The following is a 26,588-nucleotide window of genomic DNA, read 5'->3' on the forward strand; positions in this document are numbered from 1 at the left end:
CTTGCTCAAACCAGATGAGCCCATACTCAAGCTGGCGACCTCGGAGTCTTGAACCTGGGTCCTCGGCATCCCAGTCTGACGCTCTATCCACTTCGCCACCGCCTGGTCAGGCGCCAAAGCAATCTTGAGAAACAACAACAAAGTTGGAGGTATCATGTTACCTGGTACCAAACTATATATATATATATATATATATATATATATATATATATATATATATATATATATTTTTTTTTTTTTTTTTTTTTTACAGAGGCAGAGATAGACAGGGACAGACAGGAACAGAGAGAGATGAGAAGCATCAATCATCAGTTTCTCGTTGTGCATTGCGACTTCTTAGTTGTTCATTGATTGCCTTGACCGTGGGCCTTCAGCAGACCGAGTAACCCCTTGCTGGAGCCAGCGACCTTGGGTCCAAGCTGGCAAGCTCTTTGCTCAAGCCAGATGAGCCCGCGCGCGACCTCGGAGTCTCGAACCTGGGTACTTCCGCATCCCAGTCCGACGCTCTATCCACTGCGCCACCGCCTGGTCAGGCATACCAAACTATATTAACAGGGTTATAGTAATCAAAGCAGCATAATGCTGCTTTTTCACAGTGTGTCTGCTGCCAGAACACAGATGCTGGGAAAACCACCACTAAATCAAAGCCAAAATGTGAAAGGAAGACTCATATCAACATCCTCCTGCCCTGGCTAGGTAGTTTAATTGGTTAGAGCAGTGGTTCTCAACCTTTCTAATGCCGTGACCCCACAATACAGTTCCTCATGTTGCGGTGACCCCAAACCAAAAAATAATTTTGGTGGCTACTTCATAACTGTAATTTTGCTACAGTTATGATTCGGAATGTAAATACCTGATATGCATTATGTATTTTCTGATGGCTTTAGGCGACCCCGCTGGGGTCGTGACCCACAGATTGAGAACTGCTGGGTTAGAGCGTCATATACCAAGGTTGTGGGTTCGATCCCTGGTCATGGCATATACAAGAGGTAATCAATGATTACACAACTAAATGGAACAACTAGGTGGAACAAGTTGATGCTTCTCTCTCCTTTTCTTCCCTTCTCCCTCCCTCCCTCTCTCAAATCAATGGAAAAAAATTTTAAATCCTCAACTTTTGTTGTGCTGTGTATGAAAAGAAAATAAATCAACAAATAAGTGTTGGTAAGGATGTGGGGAAAAGGGAATCCCTTCATGTACTGTTGGTAGGATTGCAAATTGGTGCAGTCTCTATGGGAAACAGTGTGGAGGTTTCTCAAAAAAATAAATAAGAGCTACCATTTGACTCAATGGTCTCACTTCTGGGTATTTATCCAAAGAAGCCCAAAACACTAATTCAGAAGGATATGCATCCTATCTTTATTGTAGCATTATTTATAATAACCAAGACATGGAAGTAACTTGAGTGTCCATCAGTAGGCAATTGGATGAAGAAAAGATGGTAAATCTATATAATGCCTTATTATTTGGCCATAAAAAAAAAAAAAAAGAAATCTGGCCCTGGCTGGTTGGCTCAGTGGTAGAGCGTCGGCCTGGCGTGCGGGGGACCCAGGTTCGATTCCCGGCCAGGGCATATAGGAGAAGCGCCCATTTGCTTCTCCACCCCGCCTCCTTCCTCTCTGTCTCTCTCTTCCCCTCCCGCAGCCACGGCTCCATTGGAGCACAGATGGCCCGGGCGCTAGAGTGGCTCTGGTCGCAGCAGAGCGACGCCCCGGAGGGGCAGAGCATCGCCCCCTGGTGGGCAGAGCATCGCCCCTGGTGGGTGTGCTGGGTGGATCCCAGTCGGGCGCATACGGGAGTCTGTCTGACTGTCTCTCCCCGTTTCCAGCTTCAGAAAAATACAAAAAAAAAAAAAAAAAAATCTTGCCCTGGTCAGTAGCACAGTGGATAGAGCGTCATCCCAGAGCACCAAAGTCATAGGCTCAAACTCAGGGTTGCTGCCTGACCTGTGGTGGCACAGTGGATAAAAGCATCGACCTGGAATACTGAGGTTGCCGGTTCAAAACCCTGGGCTTGCCCGGTCAAGGCACATATGGGAGTTGAAGCTTCCTGCTCCTCCCCCCCTTCTCTCTCTCTCTCTCTCTCTCTCTCTCTCTCTCTCTCTCTCTCCCCCTAAAATAAATAAATAAATTAATTAATTAAAAAAAAAGAATCTTGTAGGGTTGTTGTGAAGTGAAAACCTGTAGAATTTAAAACCTGCCTGTCCTGTAGTGCAGTGGTCCCCAACATTTAAAAACAACAACAACAAACAAAAAAAAAACACCTCAGGGTTGCTATCTCCATCCCGAGGTCTTAGGTTCGAACCCTGGTCAAGGCACATATTGTTGTAAAGTACCCATACCCCCAAATGTTGTAAAGTACTGTACCTCACTTCTGTGAGTTTACATAGAGACACCAAGTCCAGATGAATTTTGAAGGGTTTTATTAAAAGGAGATTTATTAATATGCCGGCCACATATGACTGATATGGGACATATCTGACCCAAATCATGTAGCCCCAAATATATCTCAGAGGCTGGTTATATACCCTTTGACCACATACAGGTTGGGGGGGCATGACAGTATGACACATCATTAACAAGCTTATAACATTTGTCTAGGGGATTTTAAAAACATTAAAACTTTCAAGGTAACACAATGGTGATGTCATTTTACATATCAAAATACATTCATAAACCTTTTAGTGTCTGTCTCTCCTCCTTTGCCTAGAGGTACACGTTAATCTCAGGATTCCAGAAAGGGAGGGGGAACCAAAATCAGTGTAGGGTGGTATGTAAATTTTGTCTCTTATTGAAAGGGAAAGGAAGTTTTTCAGATAACCTTAATCCTTTCAGAGAACTTAAACTACATGACCCAGTTGTCCTTATGAGTCAGGAGACTTTCATATCCTTCTCCCTCCATTTTCCAAAGAAAGGACGGGACAGAAAGCCTGACTTTTCCTCTTTAAAATGGCGTTGCCAATACTAAGTTTTACAGTTCTCTATCACTTTACCATATTCCCCACTGGTTTTATATACTGAGTCAAATCCTTGACTCATTTTAACGAGGTGCATGAGGCAATCCTTAATTTTTATAAATTTTCTTTTCTTTTTGTATTTTTCTGAAGTTGGAAACGGGGAGGCAGTCAGACAGACTCCCGCATGTGCCCGACCGGGATCCACCCAGCATGCCCACCAGGGGGCGATGCTCTGTCGCAACCAGAGCCATTCTAGTGCCTGAGGCAGAGGCCATAGAGCCATCCTCAGCACCCAGGCCAACTTTGCTCCTGTGGAGCCTTGGCTGCAGGAGGGGAAGAGAGAGAGAGGAAGGAGAGGGGGAGGGATGGAGAAGCAGATGGGCGTTTCTCCTATGTGCCCTGGCCAGGAATCGAACCCGGGACTCCCACATGCCAGGCCAACGCTCTACCACTGAGCCAACTGGCCAGGGCCAAATTTTCTTAATTATTCAGAAATAACTGGCTTTTCTAACAGTTTACTTTCTTCCTTTCTCTTTCAAAAAGTATTGCTGTACCCTATAGCTTTTATTACTATATAATTCCTTTTAGTCAGAACTCTCCTTTTTTTTTTTTTTTTTTTTACAGAGACAGAGAGACGGGTAGATAGGGACAGACAGACAGGAACAGAGAGAGATGAGAAGCATCAATCATCAGTTTTTTGTTGTGACACCTGAGTTGTTCATTGATTGCTTTCTCATATGTGCCTTGACCACGGGCCTTCAGCAGAATGAGTAACCCCTTGCTTGAGCCAGCGACCTTGGGTCCAAGCTGGTGAGCTTTTGCTCAAACCACTGGTTTTAGGTAGCATCTTCAGCCACTTGTTTTTTTCTGAGTTCTTAGGGAGTCTCCCTTCTTTTGGTGTCCTGGTCAATAGATGACCTGTATTGTTGAGGTGAAGGTCTGAGCCTCGCCTTTGTTAGTTTTTAAGCCTTCTCTTTATGGCCCCCCTTCAACTGTGCCTGTCTTAGGTCCCTTCTTTTGGGGATCTTACCCATCATTGACTAACCAGCCGTCTTGGGAGCCAGGCAGAGTTATGTGATTGAGGGAGGAGCAATGTCCCTTCCAAAATGCTTAGTTTTATTCATTATTTTTAGCAAGTGATGATGCTTTTTTTTTTTTTTTTTTTTTTGGAAATTTACAATACACTTTTTAATTTCTAGAGCTGATTGCTATGTAAAGGCTAGGTTGACTGCCTTAGTATCTTTTCTGATTCTTGCTAACAGAAACTGAGGGTAAATGTCTAAATTTTCCTCACTTGCTTGGGAGCTAGAATTTTATTTAAGCTAGGCAATTAGAAACATTTTCTTGAGATGGTCTCGATTGTCTAACAGATTTTAAAAGTCCCGCTAGGGCTTGAGGTTTTGCATAAAGAGAATTCTGGCCCTGGCTGGTTGGCTCAGCGGTAAAGCGTCGGCCTAGCGTGCGGAGGACCCGGGTTCGATTCCCGGCCAGGGCACACAGGAGAAGCGCCCATTTGCTTCTCCACCCCTCCGCCACGCCTTCCTCTCTGTCTCTCTCTTCCCCTCCCGCAGCCGAGGCTCTATTGGAGCAAAGATGGCCGGGGCGCTGGGGATGGCTCTGTGGCCTCTGCCTCAGGTGCTAGAGTGGCTCTGGTCGCAACATGGCGACGCCCAGGATGGGCAGAGCGTCGCCCCATGGTGGGCGTGCCGGGTGGATCCCGGTCGGGCGCATGCGGGAGTCTGTCTGACTGTCTCTCCCTGTTTCCAGCTTCAGAAAAATGCAAAAAAATAAATAAATAAATAAAAGAGAATTCTGAGTTTTCTAATTGTATAGGTCACTCTGGTTTTTGGTGATTTAACACTGAACTTTAAAAATGATAATAAACTAAACATCACATAAAAAGACATTATTAATAATTATTACATATTCTTTAAATATTTAAACCAAGATTTCAACATCACAGGTCTATGAAACAGCAAATAAAAAAGGAGAATTAACAAATGGCCTTTGAAATAACACATACATATATTCTAACATGGTAAATACCTTTTACATAACAAGGGATCCTTGGTACGAAAAGGAGGTCTTTGGATTTGGCAGGCTATACAATTCTATATGCCTTATGAGTAGTACAATTTTAGTACAGTTTACAATAAGAGGATTGTAAACTACCCCAATGAATTATTGATTGAGAAAAATAAGGAATGGTCAAAATGCACTCACTAATTTCTAACTACCCAGCTGGCAAAAAGATACTAACCCTCTTTTTGACCTATAAGGGATTCCTCAGCCTTCTCCACCTTTTTTTTTTTTTTTTTACAGAGACAGAGAGTCAGAGAGAGGACAGACAGACAGGAACGGAAAGAGATGAGAAGCATCGATCATTAGTTTTTCATTGCAACACCTTAGTTCATTGATTGCTCTCTCATATGTGCCTTGACTGTGGGGCTACAGCAGACCGAGTAACCCCTTGCTCAAGCCAGCGACTTTGGATCCAAGCTGGTGAGCTTTGCTCAAACCAGATGAGCCTTCGCTGAAGCTAGTGACCTCGGGGTCTCGAACCTGGGTCCTCCACATCCCAGTTCGATGCTCTATCCACTGCACCACCGCCTGGTCAGGCTCCACCTATATTTAATGTTTTACAAAATTGAAACCATCCGGGAGAATGCAAGAATTAGCACACCAATAAAAGCAAAAAGATAAGACAAATAACTAACACCCAGAATAAAGGATGTTTGACTATAGAGGTATTAATTATTACTCAAGACAAGAGGAAGGAGCCAACAGAATAGAATAATTTCTTCAGGGGATTCTTGGTGCCTGTTGGTCAAATGAGTTTGTAAATATGATATATGTGTTTGCTTGCTTGTGGTTTGTGTTGGGTGTGGGGGACGGACTGTGGGCAGGCAGGGTCGTTGTAGCCTAGGGTTTAGTTTTAAGACTGGGCTTTTCCCCACACCCTCGACTGATTGTATGATCTGGGTGGTGCACTCTCATGAGGAATCCAATTATGCCTCGGATAAGTGGCTTTGTATCAGAGACTTCCTTGTTTGTATATTGGATTAGGGGTTTTTGGTTTTCTACACTATAAAGTGGGACAGACCAGGAGCTGGCTCACACAGTTCCTGCTATCACAATTGCAGGGGGCTTCCCTGATCCCTTGCCCTTCATGGGAAAAGCTGGTTTTCTGCTTTTCTCTTGTCTTCTTTTGTGGTTTGCCTGTCTTGGTGAGACACCAATAAATAGGATGGCCCACCATCCTCCGACTCCGCCATTTCTTTATCGTCTGCCAGAATCCAATGGGAACCTGCATGTCAATGGCCACGATGGCGGCTCCTGGCCTTACAGTGCCCAAGGGCGTACTATTATGGCTAAAGCAGTTGGTCTTCCCCGTGAACCCCATGCCCCCCACATCAGACAACAATCATGCCACACAAAGGAACTGAGGAAGGGTAGGGGAAACTTGGAGGGGACCCAACACCCACCTCGGCCCTGCAGGAGAGAGTCGGAACCCTTCTCTCAGTGCTAGTCTTGTACACTTTATATTTATTTTTCCTTCCATAACTTCTACATACCAGTGGAGGGCCCACACGACCCCCCCTTGTCCTAGGGAGGGGAAAGGGAGAGGCAGCCGGGGGGCCTGTCCCTGATAATCCCATCCCCTATAATCCTATTACTCATGATCCCATCACTCATTCTGGAATTGCAATTCATTTGAAGGAACTGATAACCAGCAAGGTCCCGTCGTCCCGTCCCCCCCCCCCCCCCGTGGTTTGTTAATTCCTAAACATTTCTACCTGGCCCTGTTTCTTTTTCTTTCTCTAAGATTTTTCTAAAGCAAAGTTATAATTTTTTTTTTTTTTTTTAAATTTTTTTTTTTTTTATTCATTTTAGAGAGGAGAGAGAAAGGAAGAGAGAGAGACAGAGAGAGACAGAGAGAGAAGGTGGGGAGGAGCTGGAAGCATCAACTCCCATATGTGCCTTGACCAGGCAAGCCCAGGGTTTCAAACCGGCGACCTCAGCATTTCCAGGTCGACGCTTTATCCACTGCGCCACCACAGGTCAAAAGTTATAATTTTTAATAGTATTCCTACCCATATCTTCCAAATGGGTAAAATTTCCTTTGGTCAGTAGGTAGATATCTGAATATCTGGAATTAGTTTCTATTCTATATTTCTTCCAGTCACCGTATCCTTAGTTGTCCCTGCCACCTTATTCTAGCGCACTTCCCCTGCCGTTCAGCACACAACATGTCCCGGCCTTACCTTTCGCTCTTTTCTCACCCAAACTGCTTACTTGCCAGCCCTTTGCCCCCAGAGGCTGGAGAAACACTTCCCAGAGTGCATTACTCAGCCTTCTCCACATATATTTAATGTTTTACAAAATTGAAACTGTCCAGGAGAATGCAGGAATTAACACACCAATAAAAGCAAAAAGATAAGACAGATAATAACTAACATCCAGAATAAAGGATTTTTTTTTTTTTTTGTATTTTTCTGAAGCTGGAAACGGGAAAGCAGTCAGACAGACTCCCGCATGCGCCCGACCAGGATCCACCCGGCACACCCACCTGGGGGTGATGTTCTGCCCATTTGGGGCATCGCTCTGTTGCAACCAGAGCCAGTCTAGCACCTGAGGCAGAGGCCACAGAGCCATCCCCAGCGCCCGGGCCATCTTTGCTCCAATGGAGCCTTGGCTGCGGGAGGGGAAGAGAGAGACAGAGAGGAAGGAGAGGGGGAGGAGTGGAGAAGCAGATGGGCGCTTCTCCTGTGCGCCCTGGCCAGGAATCGAACCTGGGACTTCTGCATGCCAGGCCGACGCTCTACCACTGAGCCAATCGGCCAGGGCCGAGAATAATTTCTTCAAGGGAGAAATCAGAGTGTCCTGAAGCCAGAGGTGCATGCAAAAACTTAATTCAGGCCCTAAAAACAGACACGTTTAGACATTAAACAAAGACTTCACATACACAAATGACAAATTAAGAAATTTAAATGAGCGCACTTTACTTACTCCAATTAAAATTATACCAGAGATTTTCCTGACAAACAGAGACAAAACAGATTACTTACTATTTAAGCACATAGCTCAATAGACAAAGGAAGGAGTTCCACTTTCAGCGGCTTCTCAGGTGTTCTAGCTGCATTCTTGGAACTTAGGCTTAGGCACCAGAGATTCCCACTCACACACCAATCACTCAGCCACCTCTCAGGTGTTCTCCCAGCCGCGTTCCTGTAACTTAGGCTCAGGCACTAGAGATTTCCACTCACACACCAATTACTCAGGGGGTTTAGACAGAAACAATAAAAGCAAAAAACAAGATCTGACAAACACAGAGATGTCTCTGGAAGTCCGCGGCGAGACCAATCAATCCTGGTTAACTCAGTCTCCACTGTTGCAGTGCGATGCGAGACTGATTAATCCTGGCTATATTCAATCCCCACTATGCCTTCCTAGAGCACAAATGAAGTCCCCACTAATGTCTTTTACTCAGAGCACAACTAGATGCCTCTGGAAGTCCGAGGTGGGTTCTGGTCCCCTCTAATGTCTTCTAGAGCATGAACAAATGTGCAAACAAAACTGGATGCCTCTGGAAGCCCGAGGCAGAACTGATCAACCTGTTATTCCTCTAGCTCCAATCCTGACCCACATGTTGGCTTTCCTGGCCCCAGCCCAGTAAAGGTTGTCTGCTGGCATTAGTTATGAGGCTGCCAGAGTCAGCTGAGCACCTTTGTTAATCATTTAACCTCCAAACCTGTGTCCTACTATAAAATGGGCATTATAGTGCCCACTTCACAGGGTGCTGAGAGGGCTGCCTGAGAGCATGGATGTGGAAGAACTTTGGAAATTGAATGTGCTCTTTAGATGTGTAGGGTGGTGATATTTCAGGGATATGCTTATTTTATTTGGCATCGTTTGGAGGTTATTATTCGTAATGGTGTCTCTAATCACCTGGTCTAGGAAGCAAAACAGTTTTACCTAGTAATAGAAACTACCAGGCCCTCCTTCCTAATTTGTTCCCTGAGCAAAGTTAAAAGTCCTAAAACTAAGAAGGAAGCCTCTTATTTGTTTCCTCAGGGAGCAACTAACTAAATCCACTTAATATTGCAATTTTTATTTGCAGGCTCAATGTCAGACCAGGAGTTGGAGGAGTCCGATCTCATGTTGGGATCCAGCAGAGCCTCCTCAGCCAGCCAGCACGCACAGCCACCTTCCAGCAGAGGTTTGATGCTCGGCAGAAGATCGGCCTCACAGATGCCCGGCTCAAGCTGGGAGTCAAAGATGCCCGGGAAAAGCTTTTGCAGAAAGATGCTCGTTTCCGGATCAGAGGGAAAGTGCAGGATGCCAGAGAGATGCTGAACTCCCGTAAGCAGCAGAGCATGGCACCCCAGAAGCACCACCAGGTAGCTGATGCCCGGGAGAAGCTCAGCTTGAAGCGGAGTTCCCCTGCTGCCTTCATGAGCCCCCCCATTGGGACAGTGACCCCAGCTCTGAAGCTCACTAAAACCATCCAAGTAAGTGTGGCTCTTACAAATTCCAGGAAGCTGGTAACAACTGTAGATTCTGGCAGGGCACAGGGGTCGAATATTTGGGCAAAATGACTGTTCCCCAAAGTGTTAATATAGTAAGCATATAAGGAAGGCAAGGCATTACCCAGTTTTATATAAAAGAGGGGGTATCCAGAGAAATGAAGATATTTTCCAAATGAGAGGGTGGGGAAGGGAAGAGAGGGAAAAGGACAAAAGATTTGTTGAGCATGTGCTACGTGGCAGGCAGTTCACATATGTGGCTTTATGTATTCCTCACTGCAACTCTGGGGTTAGTACCCCAGTTTTATCACAGACCTCAGTCTCAGAGATGTGAATCGCTATGCCCAGAGTCACACTGCTTAGTCATTGGGAGGGGAGGGGTCTGACCACCAGCACAGCCACCAGCCCAAGGGAAATGGAAACAATATCATTTACTCTTTGTAGCAACTTTGGTGATAGGAACAGCAGCAGCAGGAAAGATTTATTGAGCCAGGTTCATTAAGCCCTACACAGGCATTGTCACATGGTCTCGGGACAAGTTTTGTTGTCACTTTCCTACCTTGGGTATGAGGCTCTCTACAACCTTTTACCAAAGGCCAAAACTTGAGTGCCCTTCATATTTCAAGTCAATGATCATAAGAACACGTGTGGACCCTGTGTGATGAATTCTGACCAGTGGGTGTTTCTAGGTTCCACAGCAGAAGGCTGTGACACCACCTCATGCCCATCCTGCCGGAATGAGGATTAATGTTGTCAATAATCACCAGGCCAAACAGGTAAAGTGTGAGTGTGTGTGTACAAGTGTGTACACAGGCATGGGTTTTGATTTGGCCTCTGCGTGGGTTAACTGATGCCTAGCCCAAGATTCACAATTTGAAGAACTGGGGAGGGATTGCATTTGACTTTTGTATTTGAGTTTTAAGAAGAAATTTTATAAATGGGGAGGAGGAGGCATAAGGGGCAGAGAGATAAATTGAAAGATATATTTTTAAATTTTTTTTATCTGTTGATTTGAGAGAGAAAGGACAGGAACATCGATCTGTTCCAATATGTGCCCTGACCGTCAGTTGAACCAGCAACCTCTGTACTTGGGCCAGCACACTAACCAACTAAGTAAGCTCTCTGGCTAGGGCTGAAAGGGAGAGAGAGAGAGAGAGAGAGAGAGTGTGTGGGGCAAGAGAAAGGGAGAGGGACAAAAATGAGAAGTATCAACTCATAGTTGTAGCACTTTAGAGTTGCTCATTGATTGCTTTCTTATACGTGCTTTGACTGGGGGGCCTCCAGATGAGCCAGTGACAAGGGGGTCATGTTTATAATTCCACACTCAAGTTGGCAACTCTGGAGTTTCAAACCTGGTCCTCTGCATCCCAGGCTGATGCTCTATCCACTGTGCCATGTGTGGTCAGGCTGAAAGTATGTATATATGTGTACACACACACACACACACACACACACACACTGCTCACAAAAATTAGGGGATATTTTATTGCTTCATATTAGTTTTGAAATATCCCCTAATTTTTGTGAGCAATATAAGATTTTATTTTTAATTTATTCTAGAGAGGGGAGAGAGAGACAGAGACAGACAGACAGAAGGGGAGGGGGGGAGAGCAGGAAGCATCAAATCCCATATGTGCCTTGACCAGACAATTCCAGAGTTTTGAACTGGCAACCTCAACATTCCAGATTGACGCTTTATCTACTGCATCACCACAGGTCAGGCTGAAAAGTATGTTTTTAATTAATGTGCGCTTAAGACAGAAAGATTAAGAAGTTTCTTATGTTCCTGTTCTCCAGAGCCAACCATTGCCTGCTTGCCTGGTTCCTTCCTATTTTTTAAATGTCATTATTATTTAAGGCATAATTGTAGTTGTGGGAAAATACACACACACACACACACACACACACACACCTTTTTTTTTTTTTTGGAGAGCGAGAGGGTCAGACAGAAAGAGAGATGAGAAGCATCAACTCATAGTTGTGGCACCTTAGTTATTCATTGATTGCTTTCTCCTTTGTGCCTTGACGGGGGGGGGGGGCTTTAGTTGAGCCAATGACCCCTTGTTCAAGCCAGCTACCTCGGGGTCATGTCTATGAGCCTAAGCTCAAGCCAGTGGCCTCAGGGTTTTGAACCTGGGTGCTCAGCATCCCAGGCTGATGCTCTATCCACTGTGCTACCACTTGATTAGGCTATAGTTGTGGGGTTTTTGGGTGTTTTTTTTTTATATACAGGGACAGAGATAGTGTCAGAGAGAGGGATAGATAGGGACAGACAGGAACGGAGAGATGAGAAGCATCAATCATCAGTTTTTTGTTGCGACACCTTAGTTCATTGATTGCTTTCTCATGTTCCTTGACCGCGGGCCTTCAGCAGACCGAGTAACCCCCTTGCTCGATCCAGCGACCTTGGGTCCAAGCTGGTGAGCTCACCTTTTTTTGCTCAAGCCAGATGAGCCCGCACTCAAGCTGGCGACCTTGGGGTCTCGAACCTGGGTCCTCTGCATCCCAGTCCAACACTCTAACCACTGCACCACTGCCTGGTCAGGCTGTGGTTGTATTCTTAATTCAGGTTTGTGTCATTCTTTTTTCACTTTATAACTTAAACATTTTTCTGAATCACATTTACTGTAAACTACATTTTTAATTGCATAATCTATTGAGTTGACTTCCAGTTGATTTATACCATTTTACTGTACTTTTTTTACTGTTAGAAATTCTCTGAACATCTTTGTAGATAATGCTCTCTTTCTGGGGTTTGGGTTTATTTCTGTAGACCAGATTGCCTGGGGTGGACTTTCCAAGCCAAAGGATGTAAGCAGACCTTTTAGGGACTCCTTCTAGGCATGATCCTTTTGTAGAAAGGTGCTTCTGCTGTGCCTGGAAGCAGCAGCACTTACATCAGGCCCTTGTGGGTGGGGGCCACCTATCAGGTTTGAGCCCCAGCCTCCTCAGGCACCTCTCATACCTGCTTCTCCCTCCACCTCAATTGCTCCAGCAGTCCTCTCCCTGCTGTCCTTTATTTTCAGAATTTATATGACCTGGATGAAGACGATGAGGTTGCAGCTCCCATTCATAGTAAACAGATGAAGTTTGCAGCCTCGGGCAGCTTTCTCCACCATGTGGTAGGGCATTTTATGTTTCTCCTGTACTCATTGTGCGTCTGATCAGGTGGATGGTAGAGATGGTGGAGAGTAGGCCTTTCAACTCAGAAATATTTCTTCATTTGGGTCTTTAGATTTTCAGACCTGGACTACCCCTCATTTTATAGATGAGTCTAACCTCTCACTTTATAGATGTTGAACCTAGGGTGGGTGTCTAGTGACTTGTTCAAGGTCCCACAGCACATGAAGTGCAGAGCCACAGCTCCTAGTTGATAGGTTTGAGACACTCGGGGAAATGTGGGTAACCCCATGGGAGGGAATCCCATTTTCTTTCATTTGTGGCAGGACATTCCTCTTTTTCCTTCATGGCCAGCACCTCTGCCCCATTCTTAAATCTGGATTTCCTTAGTGTGCTAGCAAAATTAACCTTACCTGTGGGTTCTACCAGGTGCAGTGTGCTTGCAAAGAAAACTTGCTAGACTAAGGTGCTGGTCAGACACCATGCAAGGGAGGAAAGAAGGCAACATTGGGAGCATTGGGGAGGCCTATACCGCTCAGCTTAGAGGATATAGCCACATTTCAGATAGGGAGGCCAGTGGGCACCCAAGCCAAGTACCTTTATTTTGCCTTGAGGACACTAGAGACTCAGTGTTGAGCATTGCACTGAATGTGTGGCTCTGTCTCCTCTTCAACCAGTGAAGCTCATTAAGGGATGTGTAAAGCTGAATGATGCCAGTTTGTTACAAAGGGGCTGCTTTCCAATAATTAGACTACTGGGTCTGCTACACAGGTGGCTGTCTGCCAGCTCAGTGACTGACTCTAATTGAGAACCCTACAGTGCTGTGTTTGCATTAACTCACTTAGGACTCCTCCTCCCTCTCACCCTGTGAGATGGGTGCCATTATTAACCCTATTTTACTGATAAGGAATCAGGCAGAGAGGTTACCTAAGCCTGCTTATTGTCACCTAGCTTGTAAACGGTAGATCTAGGATTCAAATGTAAACAGTTTTGCTCCTGGGCCATATGTTTAATCAGTGAGGAATGTGCATGCAGGATGGGGGGGGGGGGGGGGACATTTCTTCTAAAGCCAGAGAAGCTGGTGCAGCAAGCCTGTCCCCTACTCTGTCTTTCTGACTGCTGCATTCCTCTTCCCTCTCTGAATCAGAGTCTGGTAGACACTGCCCTCAATAAGCCTCGTGCATCTTTTTCCTCAGATAAATGAATACCAGGGACTTTACTGCCTTATATATTTCTAAGGGACCTCAACCCAGGGGAGGGAGGGGACTGTTTCTGCAGGTCTCCATGTGCTGACTCTGCCAGCATGTACCTTTACAGTCTGGGAGCTGCCGGGCCAGGCCTGTGCATGGTGCCTCTGTATGGCCAGAACAGGGACCAGAAAGCTGGGAGTCTGGGCCTTCCTAAGAGTGGATTTTTATGCCCAGCCAGCCTAGAGCTGAGAATCAGTCCATTGTGATAGAAGCATGCGTGGGAATACACTTTTAGCCTCCTGACCAGCCCCACATTGTTGGGATTTTTATAAAAAGTCTGCACTATATGAGCCTTTGGATCCTGATCAGGGCTGCAGGGAAGCTTTTTGCCATAAGGCTTCTAACACTGGAAAGTGGCTTCTGAGAGCACATGTGCAAGCTGTGTGTTTTTCCCCCTTCCTACCCCTTTCCTGTGGGATGTCACTGGCAGCCTTTCTGTCTTCAGACCGTTAATGGAATTAGAAAACTGGGAGGCCTCAGGTGGCAGTTGTTAGCTACTAGCTGGACATCCATGTTGCTAGCCTCTTGGACTCCTCTCTGCTTCTTTGTTTAGGCTGGGCTGAGCAGTTCCAAGCTTTCCATGTCCAAGGCCCTCCCTCTCACCAAAGTGGTTCAGAACGATGCATACACAGCTCCTGCTCTCCCCTCCTCTGTTCGAACAAAAGCCTTGACCAACATGTCACGGACGCTAGTGAACAAGGAGGAGTCCCCCAAAGAGCTGCCGCCTGCTGAGGTGAGGGGAAGGGAAAAGGGAAGGGGAGGGGGAAGTGCCCACACTAGTTGAGAGTCAGCCTGTGCTGGTTGGGCAGTGAGCTGTATGTGCCCCATTGTGTCCTCACAGCGCCTCTCTGAGGTAGGTGTTGTAACCCCCATTTTACAAATGAGCAGACCAAGACTCAGTGGGCCCTGCAGACAGAGTACTGTGGTGACACAGCAGTTATACCCAGAGGAGAGCTACTGGTAGCACCGAGAAGGGAGCAGCTCATTCCACTGGGCAGAGCCAGGAAGGCTTGAGGAAGAGATGCCATCTGAGCTGGGAAGGTCTTGAAATAGGAGTGGCATTCCAGGCAGAGGTCAGAGGTCTGGAAGGGCCTGGCACATTTGGGAAATGAGGCTCCATCCCTTAGCATAGGATGGTGGGGGCATGATGGCCGCTGAAGTCTCTAATGGGAGATGAGCCCTCCAGGTCGCTTGTCTAGAGGGAGTTCTGCTGTTTGAGCACACAGATGTTCTCTCCCTTCTGGTAACACTCTTATCTGCAGCAGCCTGTCCTCAGCCCCTTGGAAGGCACCAAGATGACTGTGAACAATCTGCACCCTAGAGTCACCGAGGAGGACATTGTTGTGAGTATTGTGACCTACCAGAATTTTATGTCTCCAACCATTTCTGTGTCAAGGGTCCCTAAGACCACCCTCAGGTTCCCTGTTTCTGACAGGACTCAGCATGGAGGCATATCAAGGCTAAGATTCCTTGCAGGATGCAAAGCAAAATCAGCAAAGGGGAAAGGCTCCGGGGCAAAGGCCAGGGAAGATGAGGCACAAGTTTCCTGATTCCGCTCCCAGTGGAGTCACACAGGATGCTCTTTGTTCCTCCAGCAACGAGTTGTGATGACTTGTGAGTTGGGGGAGCTCATTAGGGACTCAGCACTCAGGGTTTTATTCATTAGGGACTAGTCTAGAATTCCAGACTCCCAGAAGGAAAGCAGGGGTTCAGCATAAAGTACTAACAGCTTAGGTACTGAAGCCACTCATTGATTAGGGTGGTGAGAGCATTCCCAGAATCCAAGTTTGCAGATACCAGCCCAAGGGCCGGCCTTGGAAGCAGGCCTTTCAAAGGATAGTGGTCAGGCGGGCTGTGCTAGCACTTCCCTCATAGCTTCTATGGCTATGTCCAGGGATGGTGCTGGAGTGAGTCCTGAGTGGGCCCCTTCAGTCCTACGAAGCAGCATCCAGTGCTTCCTGTTTTCCTGTGCGTCTTAAGAACTTCTGTCTCCTCCAGGAGTTTCACATGGTGATTCTAGAGGAAAAGGAGTGAGATGGATTTATGTTATCAGTGCTTGACCCCTCGAGATTTCCCTCTCCATAGTGGGGGCCCAGATGCAGCCAGGACTCCTTTTTTTTTGGGGGGGGGGGACAGAGAGAGGGACAGATAGGAAGGGAGAGAGATGAGATGCATCAATTCTTCTTTGCAGCACCTTAATTGTTCGTTGATTGCTTTCTCATATGTGCCTTGATGGGGGTGGGGGGGCTACAACAAAGTAAATGACCCCTTGCTCAAGCCCGCAACCTTGGGTTCAAGCCAGCGACCTTTGGGCTCAAGCCAGTGACCATGGGGTCATATCTGTGATTCCATGCTCAAGCCAGTGACCTCGGGATTTCAAACCTGGGTCCTCTGCATCCTAGTCCAACACTACTGCGCTACCACCTGGTCAGGCCAGGACTCCTTTTTAACCTCATTTTCAGAAAAGCTGTTAGTTTACAAATCCAGGTACCCTTTTCATTCAGAACTGTGAGATCACAGAATCAATGCAATTAGAGACTCAGCCTCTCCCTGCAGGAAGTCCCAGGTCCTAGAACCACCCACACTGGCCACCATGTGTGCTAATGGTGTTGTGGAACACACAGTGCTTTGTGATTGCTTTTAGAACTAAGCAGGCACTCCAGTGAATGGTGCGCTTGAGAATGAAAATTGTAGCCAATTTGGTATAATAGTTGATAGGTGATAAAGAATTAAAAGTTTTTTCCTGGCCTGACCTGTGGTGGCGCAGTGGGTAAATCGTCGACCTGGAATGCTGAGGTCACCAGTTCGAAACCCCGGGCTTGCCTGGTCCAGGCACATATGGGAGTTGATGCTTCCTGCTCCTCCCCTTCTTCTCTCTCTCTCTCCTCTCTCTAAAATGAATAAACTAAGAAAAAAAGTTTTTTCCTGATTATAAAAGTAATAATAGCTGTCATTTATTGAGTATTTACTTTGTGCCAGGCACTTTGTATGCAGGATCTATGAGAATACAGAATAGTGGGAAAACTCTCTAATGATCACTCAGAGAAAACTGCCATTAACAGTTACCCCTACACTCTCACTTCTTTTCTACCCAAATAAGTAATGTTAAAAGAACACCAGGAGTAAAATGGGATCATACCTGGTATTCAGTTTCACATCTTGGTTTTCATATTTGACATTTTCCCCTATATCTTTAAAAACAAATTGAGTCTCTGTCCTTATAAAAGCATTGTAAAGGGTAGTTGCAGGTGAAGAAATGGCTTGGATACTAGTGAGCCTGTGTGGTCATTTCCATGTTGTATTCCCTGTCTGGCCACAGCCTCCTGGTCTATTAAACAAAGAGGTAGTGGAGCCTGACCTGTGGTGGCGCAGTGGATAAAGCGTCAACCTGGAAACACTGAGGTTGCCGGTTCAAAACCCTGGCTTGCCTGGTCAAGGCACATATGGGAGTTGATGCTTCCTGCTCCTCCCCCTTCTCTCTCTCTCTCTCTCTCTCTCTCTCTCTCCCCCCCACTCTTTAAAATGAATAAAAATAAATAAATAAATAAATAAAAAAGAAGATAAAAACAAAGAGGTAGTGGAATATGTCATGATGATGATATGTGGATGAAGCGCTACCTTAACAATGATCTCAGTTGAACTTGTAGCAGCTCCAGAAGGTAGGCTAGCCCAGCCCTTTTTAGAAGACAAAACATCCTCAGCGAAGTTAATAACTTGGAGTATAGGGCATACTGCTGGGAAGAGGCAGACCCTCAGAGGTTAAATCCAGGTCGGTCTGACTTAGGTGACCAGCTTTCCTGATTTTGCTCTCCTGGTTAGCACTGAAAGTCCTATGGCCATGTCCTGGCCATGTCCTCGAGCCAGTCAAGCTGGGATGGTTAGATACTCTTCATAGAACTCAAGAATTTATTTCTAACACATTCCTGCAACATGTATTAGCCTCAGTCTTTCTTTGATAAGCCTACCCATTCATTCTCTTGACAGAGTTCTCTTGAGAGAAATCTTGTATCTTTTCCCTGTTAAAGATGGAAGTGAGCACTGAGCGAGAGGACTTTAGGGGTGACTTGTTGAAGGTCACGGACACCACAGCTTGTAAGCTCAGGCCCAATTCTCACTACCAGCAGAGCTTGTCCCCTCTTCTGGTCCATGCTGAGGCCTGTGGATGTCTGAAGAACACCATCTAAAATGGAGCCTCCCTGAAATCCTGGGCACCCTTGGAATGTGTGAGTGGCAGGCAGGCAGGGTGATGGCCTAGAATTCTTCCCCAACCCTAACAGCCTCTCTGCTCTTTGCAGGAGCTTTTCTGTGTATGTGGAGCCCTGAAGCGGGCTCGGCTGATCCATCCTGGGGTTGCAGAGGTGGTCTTTGTGAAAAAGGATGACGCCATCTCCGCATATAAGAAATATAACAACCGGTGTCTGGATGGTAAGTCAGGGAGAAAGCAGCTCCCTCACCTTCCCACTCCTCATGGCTTACTGCCAGGCCTTTGGGACAAGCCTTCCTCTGAGGTGGGTGGGAGCGCGTCCTGGTGCAGTCACCTCGCTGGGGCCTCCTGTGCACAGAAAATAGACAGGGAGGTACAGACTGGATGGTGCTCTGTGCCAGCTGCCTGTCCACAAGGCCCTGGGTTTTCACCCAGCCCTAGCATTAAGCTTTCTAGCAGGGATCCACCATTTCTCCATGGATGCTTCTCTTAAGGAGCTTTGGCAAGTACATCAAGAACCATAGCAAAAAAAAAAAAAGAACCATAGCCTCCCCCTTTCCAGATGTTGGTCTGCTCAGTTCTAGGACACTGGTTCTTTTTTTTTTTTTTTTTTAATTTTCTTTTTTTTAATTTTTCTGAAGCTAGAAACGGGGAGAGACAGTCAGACAGACTCCCGCATGCGCCCGACCGGGATCCACCCGACACACCCACCAGGGGGCGAAGCTCTGCCCCTCCGGGGCATCGCTCTGTTGCGGCCAGAGCCACTCTAGCGCCTGGGGCAGAGGCCAAGGAGCCATCCCCAGCGCCCGGGCCATCTTTGCTCCAGTGGAGCCTTGGCTGCGGGAGGGGAAGAGAGAGACAGAGAGGAAGGAGGGGGGGAGGGGGGGAGAAGCAGATGGGTGCTTCTCCTGTGTGCCCTGGCCGGGAATCGAACCCGGGACTTCTGCACACCAGGCCGACGCTCTACCACTGAGCCAACCGGCCAGGACCTAGGACACTGGTTCTTTAATAGCCTGAGGCCTCATCTAAATGTTGGTGCTTGAGTGAGCTCTGCTTCTGGTGAGTAAAGAACTGATTTCACTGAGTTCAGAGTCCCTTTACTCAACACTGGATAACCTGCAGAGAGGCACTCTGCCATGCTTCTCTGTCCACTCATTTGTTCTTTCAGTGTTTGTTGAACAGACTATGGAACAAAGCCCTATGCTAGCAACAGAGGGGCAAAAACTAATAAAGAGTGGGAGTTTGGTTTGCATATTCCTGATGACTAATTATGTTGAGCATCTTTTCATGTGCTTTTGGGCCATTTGTGTATCTTCTGAGAAATGTCTATTTAGAGTCATTGCTCACTTGAGTTGTCATTTATCATTTGAGTTTTAAGGGTTATTTATATATTCTTGATATGAGTCTCTTAGATAAATGATTTGTCAATATTTTCTCCCATTATGTAGTTTTTTGTTTTTTAATTTTATTCATTTTAGAGAAAGGAGAAAGAGAGAAAGAAGGAGAGGAGTGGGAAGCATCAATTCCTAGTTGATTTCCATATGTGCCTTGACCATGCAAGGCTAGGGATTTGAACCAGTGACCTCAGCATTCTAGGTTAATGCTTTAACCCACTGCACCACCACAGGTCAGGCTGTAGTTTGTTTTTTAACTCCTCTTTTTTTCCATTGATTAAGGGGGGTGGGAAGGAGAGAAAGAGAAGCATCAACTCGCTATTCCACTTAATGTAGTTGTTCAATTTAGTTGTGTGGTCATTGATCACTTCTTATACATACCCTGACAGGGACCCAAACCCACGACCTCAGTGTAACCTCTGAGGCACCTAGCCAGGGTCTCCTTTTTCTAATACATACATACATACATACATACATACATTTATAGAGAAAGACAGAGGCATAGATAGAGAAAGAAAGACAGGAAAGGAGAGAGATAAGCAGCTTCAATTCTTTGTTGCGGCACCTTAGTTGTTCATTGATTGCTTTCTCATATATACATTGACTGGGGTGCTCCAGCCGAGCCAGTGACCCCTAGCTCAAGACAGTGACTATGGGGTCATGTCTGTGATCCCACGCTCAAGCCAGAGACCCTGAGCTCAAGCTGGTGAGCTCATGCTCAAGCTGATGCTTCCGCACTCAAGCCAACGATCTCAGGGTTTCTAACCTGGGTCCACTGTGTTCCAGTCCAGTGCTGCCTGATCGGCTAATACATACATTTAGAGTGATATATTTCCCTCTAAACACTTCATTAGCCACATCCCATAAGGTTTGATATGTTGTGTCTATTTTCATTCATCTCAAAGTATTTTCTAATTTCTCTTGTGATTTTTTTTTTCTTTGACCCATTGGTTATTTAGGATTTATTTGGTTTAATTTCTATAGATTAGTGAATTTCCCAAATTTTTTTGAGAATTTGGGACTATTTATTTTGCCTCTATTGGGTAGATGTCTGTTAGGTCTAGTTGGTTTATAGTGTTGTTAAAGTCTCCTGAGTTTTTGTTGTTATTGTTGACCTTCTGCCTGGTCATTCTGTCCAGTACTGAACATGATGTATTGGAAACTGCAACTGTTGTCATTGATACAGCTACTCCTTTTACTTTCAGCTGGTTGGTATCTTTGAATCTGAAGTGTATCTCCTATAGATAGAATATATCAAACTCTATTTCAGGTTAATACTAACTTAATTCCAGTGAGAGAGAAACATTACTTCTATATGGCTCTATTCCCTCTTTTTGTGTTCTTTTAATGCCTAAAAAATGTTTTTTAAACTTTTTAATTTTTTTAATTTTAAGGAGTGAAAGGGAGAGAGACATCAATTTGTTGTTCCACTTATTTATGCATTCATTGATTGATTCTTATATGTGCCCTGACCGGGGATCAATCCCACCACCTTGGCATACCAGACAGTGCTCTAACCAACTGAGCTACTGAGCTATCTGACCAGGGCCTCATTTATTATCTTAACCTTATTCTTCTTTGTTAGTGTTCTCCTTGTCACACTTTATATACACTGGGAGTGCAGTACTTGGTACAATTACTCTTTCATGGACAAAGGGAAAGTCTGTACATAGACCTTTTTTTTTTTTCTTTTTAAGCAATAGAGAGAAAGAGACAGGAAGGGAGAGAGGTAAGAAGCATCAACTTGTAGTTACATCATTTTATAGTTGTTCATTGATTGCTTCTAATATGAGCCTTGACGGGGGGGCTCAGACTGAACCAGTGACCCCTTGTTCAAGCCAGCGACCATGGGGTCATATCAGTGAGCCTATACTCAAGCCAGTGACCCTGGGATTTCGAACCCAGGGCCTCAGCATCTCAAGTCAATGCTCTATCCACTGCCCCACCGCCGATCAGTTATACATAGACTTTCACATCCTTTTTTTACTTTATTTCATAGCATAAAGTTTTCCCTTAATAATGGCTTTACAAACAAGGTTGGGTGGCTCCACAGTGCAGTTTCTCTCTACTCTCCTTTCCTCCTGTGTGAAGCTAGGTCTGTTGCCACTTTGCTTGTTGGTGCCGTTATTGCCTAAGTTTTGTGGACCTCAGACAAGATCGGGCGCGTTCAGGGTGGTATGGCCGTAGACTGGACCTCATACTCTAGGATTTTCTTAGTCCCTGGGTTTTGCTGAAACCTGCAGCCCTGTCCTCAGTGCAGAGCCAGAGCTGCTGTGGTGGGTGTTGTGACCCTGGTGATGAAGGGGGCAGCCCCGTCCCCAGTGTGAGGGGCTGTTGTCTCATAGTAGAACTTTTCCTTTTCTGGTTTTTAGGGCAGCCAATGAAGTGCAACCTTCACATGAATGGGAATGTTATCACCTCAGAGCAGCCCATTCTGCTGTAAGTTCCAAAGGCAGGGGTGTTGGGGACATGGGGGTGGGTGGAGCTTTCTCCTTGCTTGTTAGTGCTTGCCTGCATCACAGCTCATTCCAGTCCCCTGCTCTGGTGGCAGGCAGGCAGTCAGTCGGGCTCAGATTTGTACAGTGCTTTGTCTCATCATTCCCACTGGGGATTGGCCTCAGAGGGTCCAACATCAAGACTACTCCCAGCCGGATACTCTAGAAACACCTGAGAAGAATGGCGAGCAGGCCAGAATGTCCCTCTTTGGAAAACTTCATTATCCAAGGGAGCAGAGAACTTTGCCCCCTGTGACAGACATTGGAGATGGAGCTGGCTGCTACCCCTCATTTAGTGTCGCATGCCTGGGCACACCTGCCTGGCCCAGGACTGAGGTGCACAAATGTCTAGACTGGCAGGACATCCTTTTGTAGACAAGGAGACAGAGACCCAGGGAGGATGTTAAACTTGCCAAGGTTGGTGGGTAGTGTGGGGCAGGCCTGAAGGAGACAGAAATTTAGAAAGACGGAATGTGAACCATGGATATTGAATTGTATAATTCAGACAAGGTTTTTTTGGGGGTTTTTTTGGTATTTTTCTGAAGCTGGAAACGGGGAGAGACAGTCAGACAGACTCCCGCATGCGCCCGACCGGGATCCACCCGGCACACCCACCAGGGGGCGATGCTCTGCCTATCCGGGGCGTCACTCTGTTGCGACCAGAGCCACTCTAGCGCCTGGGGCAGAGGCCAAGGAGCCATCCCCAGTGCCCGGGCCATCTTTGCTCCAGTGGAGCCTCGGCTGTGGCTGCGGCTGCGGCTGCGGGAGGGGAAGAGAGAGACAGAAAGGAAGGAGGGGGGGAGGGGGGGAGAAGCAGATGGGTGCTTCTCCTGTGTGCCCTGGCCAGGAATCGAACCCGGACTTCTGCACGCCAGGCCGACGCTCTACCACTGGGCCGGCCAGCGCCCAGACAAGTGTCTTTTAAACTATATTCCAGAACTAAGTTGTATTCTGAAAAGTGTGTGTCCTATGACTAAGTTTGGACATTGGGCTAAGCAGAGTTTGATTTATTTACTTAAAGACTTCTCAGAATATATAATATGTTAATGTGTGTGTGAGCATCCTTAAGGGACAGGCATTGTTTTCTAAACTTAAGACCCCAGTTCACAACAGGCTGCATCTCAGTTTCCTCATCGGCAAATAAGAAAGGTAATAGGTTTACTACAGGTGCAGTGAGATAAAGGGATTTGGTTCCCCGCTTGTAGGAGACGCTCAATAAATGGTGGGCCCTACAGGAAATTGACAAGGTTCTGAGTCTCCTGCTCTCCACAGACGGCTGAGTGACAGCCCCACAGTGAGAAAGGAGAGCGAGCTGCCCCGCAGGGTGAACTCTGCCGCCTCTTCCAACCCTCCTGCTGAAGTGGACCCAGACACCATCCTGAAGGCACTCTTCAAGTCCTCGGGGGCCTCTGTGACTACACAGCCCACAGAATTCAAAATCAAACTTTGAGGGGGGAGTAAGGCAGCCAGAAGTGGGGCAGAGGAGGGTGGCTCTGTTTCCCAAAGCAAAGCTTGTGACCAATGGGCCATCGGACTGGAGGCCCACGCGGGGGTAGAGTGCGTCCTCACTGGCCGGACCGCTCCCTGTGATGTGTACTCCCTGTGCTCTTCTGTGCGTTCCCGTCTCCTGTAGTGTGCTTCTTCTCCCTCCACCTTTAACCAAGGTAGGTTTGTGTTGCTCAGTGTCTCTCCCTCTGACCTCAGCCCCAGACTTGACTTCTTATCTGGAAATGTGTCCTAAATTCTCTGTGTGGCTTTCTTGTGGCTCCATGGAATGCAGGGCAAGGGGCTTGCCTCCCCTTTTTCTTTTTTAAACTTCTTAAAGTGGCAAATGGAAGCCCCTGCCATCCTAATGGGAGCCGGGTCAGCTCCAAGGCTGTGCCACTCCACCTGCCTGGTCAGTGGAGATGGCCTGGGTAGGCATCAGGGCACAGGCCTCTCATCCTCTTACCACAGTTGGCACCAGACCAGTCTGGTCTGGAGAGGGCCCTGTTGGCAAGAGTGGAGTGAGGCTGCTGCTCTGCAGAGCAGAGCACCCAGCTCTTGGCTGGAGGGCCCACGCTGTCTCAGGCAACTCAGAGTAAATCCCAAAGTCCCATTTCCCTTTACCCTCAGGTTCTGTCAAGTGTCGTGTCTGTGTGTGTGTGTGTGTGTGTGTGTGTGTCCATGTCCCGCCTCTGGCTATCGCTGCCACGAGGGCTTGTGGTGCTGGCCCTCTCAGGCCTCACTAGCCCAGTGCTCCTCACACCTGGTTCTGGCGTTAAGGCTGGCCTACCCATAGTTCTGTGATATGTGGGTTTGGAGGATTATTGAAAGGGGACGTATTGGTTTGCTCCGGGCTCGCTCTTGCTGGCCTCAGATGTCCACAGGACAATAATTAGGGAGGCTGGGAGCATATATGCAGCTACTCCCACCAAGGGACACTGTGTCCACTATTGTAGACCAGAGTGGTATTTTCCTACCTTGACAATGGGGGAGGAGAGTGGTGGATAGTGAGGAGGGAGTTGAAAGAGCAAAGCAGCCCTTCCAGGCAAGTGGTAGGTTACTCTCTCAGTATGGCTCCAAGGAATTGGGGCAGAACTAGGACCCAGGACAGCCCCTGAATACCAGGACAGCATTGCTCCAGAGTTACTGTCTGTCTCTCGTGGTTTGTTGGGACTATAAAGGGACTCCAGGCTGGAAGAGCTGGGGAGCAGAGTATGGGAGCTCGACAAAATCAGTAGCAGGTGGTGTGAAAGGCACAAGTTTAGAAAGTGAAGGGGCTGAAACATCGAGAGCCTATCATGACCTGCCTGGGACCAGCCAACTGAGAAAACCTGGAAACTCATGTTTCCACAGTTAAACCTGTCAAGCAGGAAAGACCCAGGGTGTGAACCCCGATCAGTCCTCTAGCTCTGAGGTTGCCTGGGCCTGGCAAGTTCAAGGAATATGCCTGGTGCTGCTCCCCTTTCCGGTTAAGAGTGCAGTTTCTGTTCCCTTCTTCCCCTTTGAATGGGTGCAAATTTAGTTCTCCTTAGCAGCTGGAAGACATTCCTCCTACACTTTCCCAAAACTTCTTTGCCCAAGAGAGCACCCAAAGTAGCAGGACCTCCTTTCTCAGGTCTTGAGCACAGTGTGGCCACTGCTCAGACTCTGCTTCAAGCAGAGACGATAAATATTCTGCCCGCATGGTTTTACCCTCCCCTCACCCTCCAATCCCTTGCCCGGCCACCTGGATCCTCTGTGTCGCCATGTGATACCATGTGGGGTGAAACCTGTTCGCCTTCTGTGGTCTATGTGATGGCATCATGGGAAACAGGGAAGAGGAATTAGTGGGCCAGCCCCGTGTCTCTCTTAACTTCCCACTCCCCTACAGTCCCCATCTGTGTCTCTTTTGTTCAAAAGAGGGAGAAGCATTAAGGAATGGAGGAGACTCTGTTACTTATACATTTCTGAATAAACATTTCTTATTCCTACCTCTGAGTTGTCATTTTTTTAAAATTAATTTTAGAGGAGAGAGAGAAAGGGGGCGGGAGTAATGGGAAGCAGCAACTCATAGCCACTTCTCACATGTGCCTTGACCGAGCAAACCCTGGGTCTCAAACCAGCAGCCTCAGCGTTCCAGGTCACACTTTATCCACTCTGCCACCACAGGTCAGGCTTAGCTGTCTTTTTTTTTTCTTTAGCAAGAGAGAGAGGGGCAGACAGGAAAGGAGAAAGGTAAGCATCAACTCATAGTCGCAGCACCTTATTTGTTCCTTGATTGCTTCTCATACTTGCCTTGACCTGAAGTCTTCAGCTGAGCCAGTGACCCCTTGCATAAGCCAGTGACTTTGAACTCAAGCTAGCAACCTTTGGGCTCAAGCCAGCGATTGTGCAGTCATGTCTGTGATGCCACACTGAATCTGAATGAGCCCATGCTCAAGCCATTGAGCCCACGCTCAAGCCATTGATCTTGGAATTTTGAACCTGGGTCCTCAGTGTCCCAGGCTGACACTCTATCCACTGCACCACTGCCTGGTTAGGTGGAGCTGTCATTTCTTAAAAGATTTTACTAAATGGCCTTGTGGAACCTAGACACAGATACAGGCATTTGCCTTTGTTTTAACACTGGTCAGCTCTAATCTCAGAGCAGAGTTCCTCTCATAACTCACAGAACCTAAGTCTCCATAGCTGAGAGCATGTGAGCAGTAATGTCTGGGCACCCAGCACCATAACTCGGCCTCCTGGGCCTAAAGTGCCTTGCTGGGTATTAGGCATGGTCAGCTCTGACACAGGGTTTAGTCTAGTCAGTCTGACTTGATGGCTTTTGTCTTGATTTGAAGAAGTTAAATTCAGAAATTTACCTCTTAAATCAACTATGCATTTTTTTTTTTTTTTTTAAGCAAGAGGAGAGATAGATTCCCTGATCAGGATCCACCCAACAACCCCTCTCTGGGGCCAATAGTTGAATCAGCCAAGCTATCATCAGCTCCTAAGGCTGATACTTGGACCAATCGAGCTATCCTCAGTGCCTGGCGCCGACACTTGAACCAGTCAAGCCACTGGCTGCACGAGGGGAAAAGAGAGAAGGGGAGGAAAGCAGATGGTCGTTTCTTGTATGCTCTAGTGTGCCCTTTCTTGTGGGAGAGACAGAGTCAGAGAGGGACAGATAGGAACAGAC

The 26,588-nt window shown here is 46.9% G+C and overlaps 1 protein-coding gene across 4 annotated transcripts in view; it reads left to right on the top strand.

Annotated features, from left to right (window-relative positions):
- POLDIP3 (DNA polymerase delta interacting protein 3) overlaps positions 1-25,401 on the top strand; it is a 35,500-nt gene extending 10,099 nt beyond the window's left edge. For 2 of the 4 annotated variants that reach the window (XM_066256193.1, XM_066256173.1), the window contains 8 exons: positions 9,078-9,468; positions 10,173-10,259; positions 12,510-12,605; positions 14,407-14,586; positions 15,116-15,196; positions 18,149-18,278; positions 21,824-21,890; positions 23,219-25,401. In XM_066256193.1, the coding sequence (XP_066112290.1) occupies positions 9,078-9,468; positions 10,173-10,259; positions 12,510-12,605; positions 14,407-14,586; positions 15,116-15,196; positions 18,149-18,278; positions 21,824-21,890; positions 23,219-23,396 (1,210 nt within the window). In that variant the 3' untranslated portion in view covers positions 23,397-25,401. The remainder of the gene's footprint in view (positions 1-9,077; positions 9,469-10,172; positions 10,260-12,509; positions 12,606-14,406; positions 14,587-15,115; positions 15,197-18,148; positions 18,279-21,823; positions 21,891-23,218) is intronic. The other 2 variants (XM_066256203.1, XM_066256182.1) reach the window with 1 other exon arrangement.
- The last annotated feature ends 1,187 nt before the right edge of the window (positions 25,402-26,588 follow it).

The sequence above is a fragment of the Saccopteryx bilineata genome, chromosome 1, assembly GCF_036850765.1.
Source record: "Saccopteryx bilineata isolate mSacBil1 chromosome 1, mSacBil1_pri_phased_curated, whole genome shotgun sequence".
NCBI lineage: Eukaryota > Metazoa > Chordata > Mammalia > Chiroptera > Emballonuridae > Saccopteryx > Saccopteryx bilineata.